General features: G+C 36.1%; 1 protein-coding gene across 1 annotated transcript in view; it reads left to right on the forward strand.

The window, feature by feature from the left end:
* LIPJ (lipase, family member J) overlaps window positions 1–3,422 on the forward strand; it is a 24,639-nt gene that overhangs the window by 1,974 nt on the left and 19,243 nt on the right. The window contains exons 2-4 of the mRNA XM_008594889.1: window positions 263–383; window positions 2,451–2,649; window positions 2,939–3,048. Coding sequence (XP_008593111.1) covers window positions 263–383; window positions 2,451–2,649; window positions 2,939–3,048 — 430 coding nt within the window. The remainder of the gene's footprint in view (window positions 1–262; window positions 384–2,450; window positions 2,650–2,938; window positions 3,049–3,422) is intronic.

Consider the following 3,422-nt stretch of genomic DNA (forward strand, 5'->3'; position numbering starts at 1 on the left):
TGAGAGCAGTGTTGTTTTATTTTATTTTTTAAATTTTTTTGTTTCATTTATTCTTGAATCTCTAGCATATAAAACTGATGCATTTTAGGTGTTCAATAAATATTTATTAACCTGAATGAATCAGTGAATTAGTGAAAATAATAATAGATAGGCCTGAGGTTGAGAGAGAATGCCAAGATTCATTACGGGTTAGAAGTAGCAAACTATTCAACTTAATCTGTTAACAATTTTATGCTAAAAGTTTTGCTTTTTCTTTATCCAGAGTGAAATTATTTCCTACTGGGGCTACCCTGATGAAGAGTATAATATTGTAACCAAAGATGGCTATGTCCTTGACCTTTATAGAATTCCTTATGGAAAAACAGACAATAATAACAATTCAGGTAATATTCAATTGAAGATAGATTGGTGACTATCTGAGGCCTGAAGTTCTTAACTTTTTCATTTCTTCTTGTGAACTTAGAACAAGAAAAGGATCTTAAGGTTAACTTCTCTTGTATCTGCCCACATGCCTCAAGGAAAGGATCTGATTCTCCACTGGCTTCCTGTTCATAAAGTGGTTTTAAAGTGTGGTGAAACACAGTTTGTTCCTCTTGCTCACACATGTTGAGAGTGTTCTCATGCAAGCAAACTTTCCTTTATGATATATGGATAAGAGAGAGTATATTTCAAAAAGTTCATGGAAAAATAGAATTAAAAGATAATACGAATCTTTTTACAAACTATTTAAGGTACCCTCATATATGTCTCCTTTCAGTCCAGCATCCTTAGGATCCATCCCAAGTATACTCTCCAGTTCCTGCTTTTACATATTAGCCAGACTTTGCAGCTTCTTTAGTGCATAATTCCTCTCCCTCAACAGGCCTACCACTTCTTCAGTCAAGCCATGCTAGAGCTGAACCACAGTTTCTGATTGAGAGTCTAGGAAGGATTAGGGTGGGTCGTGAGGAGAGGAAGCCTTGTCCCAAAAGATACCTGAGTTGCGGGGGGAGGTGGAGATTACCCTGTAACAAAGAGGAATTGGTCAATTCTGTAGGCCCAGTGAGTTCAGGAATATCTGGGATTCAAGTTTCTGAAGTTCTTCTACCCAGATATCCTCATCTCAAGTCTTAGGGTTCCACGTCTTCATAATGAGGCTCCTGACACGGGCATGAGTTCCACCCAGTGCTGAGAATTCAATCGTCCTAAAGTTTTACTATTCTTACAATTAGGTCCTGATCAAGATTTTCAACTCAGTTTGCCCTCTGGCTCTAGGAGATGGAGGGGTCCTCCAAGGAGGACTTATAACTTTCACACTTCACTTTGAACTGGTGATTGATTGCCCTCAGCCTATTACTTTCACTCTTCAAAATATTGTTGGCACTTAACAACAGCCACCTGGTTCTACAGACCTCATAAATATATTCCCTGTACTTACCAAATGCCAGAGATACTGTAAAAGCCAATCATCCCTTTCCTGAATCACATTCAGGTTAACTATAGACGAATATGTTAGCCATTGGAGTGCTGCCACATGCAAGGTTTTTTCAATACTCCATCCACAAGCAGTGATGTGATCCTCATTGCCAGCCAGCCAGCACATATTCCAACTACATAATCCCATCCTTAAGTGTCTGCTTCCTTGATCACTTTTGGTAGCAGCTCTTTAGGTCAAGTTCCCTAGAGCCTGAGACAGGGACTTGGATATACATAAGTTATTGAAGGAATCTCAGGAAAAAAGTGGTGGGGGATTAAGAAGAGAGCAGAGGAAGGAGTTACGCAAGAATGTGGTCTCAGTTGAAGTCAAGCTTCAGCCTGGTGCCGTGGGGTGATATAGAACATGAAGTACACCATAGTTGGTCTAACCTTGAAGCAAGGGAGTCAGCCTTTTGTACCTTCATGTCACTTAGTCAAAGTGCGGGTTTGTCTCCCTCTTCTCCCCGTGTGGGGGCTCCCATGGAGCCACAATTACATTATTCAAAAGGTGTCACTTCTAAAAAACTTGGAAGTACAGATTAGGGATCTGGGAACTCAGGTGACTAAAACAGTGGCTGTAATGATAATAACACTAATATTGAGTATACACCTGTGAAAATGTGATTATAAAATTATTTTATGAACTGTAAAAGTGGGAAAAATCATATAAAATATCATAGGTAGTTTTTTATTTAAAATATGTATGAGAGCCCAAATTACTATTAGATCTTTGATTATTCTCTATCCCTAAAATTTATATAATTAAGTGGAACATGACCTAATTGCCCACTTGGTTATTTGAAAGAAGTCCATTAATGAATTATATTAAATAGCTGTTACATACAGTGGGATCAAACATAGTAACTTACCCAATTTATACAAACAATTTAAAAAATCTTACAGCTGCCATGTACTAAAAGTCTGAATTTCAAGTAAGAGATTTTCATATAGATATTAAAAAATTTGAAAAGAAATTTTCTGTATTTTTTTTCCAGCACAGAGGCTTGTTGTATATTTGCAACATGGTTTGCTTTCATCTGCCAGCAGCTGGATTTCCAACCTTCCCAACAACAGCCTAGGCTTCATTTTGGCAGATGCTGGTTATGATGTGTGGATGGGAAACAGCAGAGGAAATACCTGGTCCAGGAAACACTTGTACCTAGAAACAAATTCCAAAGAATACTGGGCTTTCAGGTACAAATAAAATGAAGCAACTATTCATTTAATTTTATGTGTATTAAATATTTTTTCTTAGAATATAAAAATACCCTCTTTATAAGACTGATTTCTTGTTATTTTATTTTATTGACTTGGAGTTCTCTACACGTCTCTATTCCATAGGTACATTATACCACATAACTTCTTGGTAATGCCCCAAAAGGGTTGAAAATTGGCTTTATTCAATTTACCTATTCATTATCTTCAAATGTTAATAATTACAAGTAGAAAAAAGTACTATTTTTATTTTCCTTTACTTTTGTAGTTTTGATGAGATGGCTAAATATGACCTTCCAGCGTCCATTGATTTCATCGTGAAGCAAACTGGACAAGAGGAAATATTTTATGTAGGCCATTCACAGGGTACTACTATTGGTATGTCAACAAAGATTGCTGCTAACATCTCTTAATTACTTTTTAAGTTTGTAGATATACTTTTTTTTGTAGGTATACTTTTTAAGGTTGTACATAAGCTTTTAGACCTATAAGAGAAAGAAAACAAAGCTGCGAAACAAATACAGTATAGCAGCATGCCCTGGAAGCTTATATGCTGCTTTGATTCCATATTGAGTCTTCTCTAGTCACAGATAATTGATTGTAAACACAAGGTTGTTTGTGGTTTTGCTCATTTCAAATCCATGTTGTTTAAGATCAAAGAGAGATAATAATTATCATTTGTTTTACAAATAGAACTTTCACATTATTTTTTCTTTTTAAAAGCATAGGGTTTTATGAATGGGAAAGACTTC

This window comes from Galeopterus variegatus, unplaced genomic scaffold, assembly GCF_000696425.1.
Source record: "Galeopterus variegatus unplaced genomic scaffold, G_variegatus-3.0.2 Scaffold11807, whole genome shotgun sequence".
In the NCBI taxonomy this organism is placed as follows: Eukaryota; Metazoa; Chordata; class Mammalia; order Dermoptera; family Cynocephalidae; genus Galeopterus; species Galeopterus variegatus.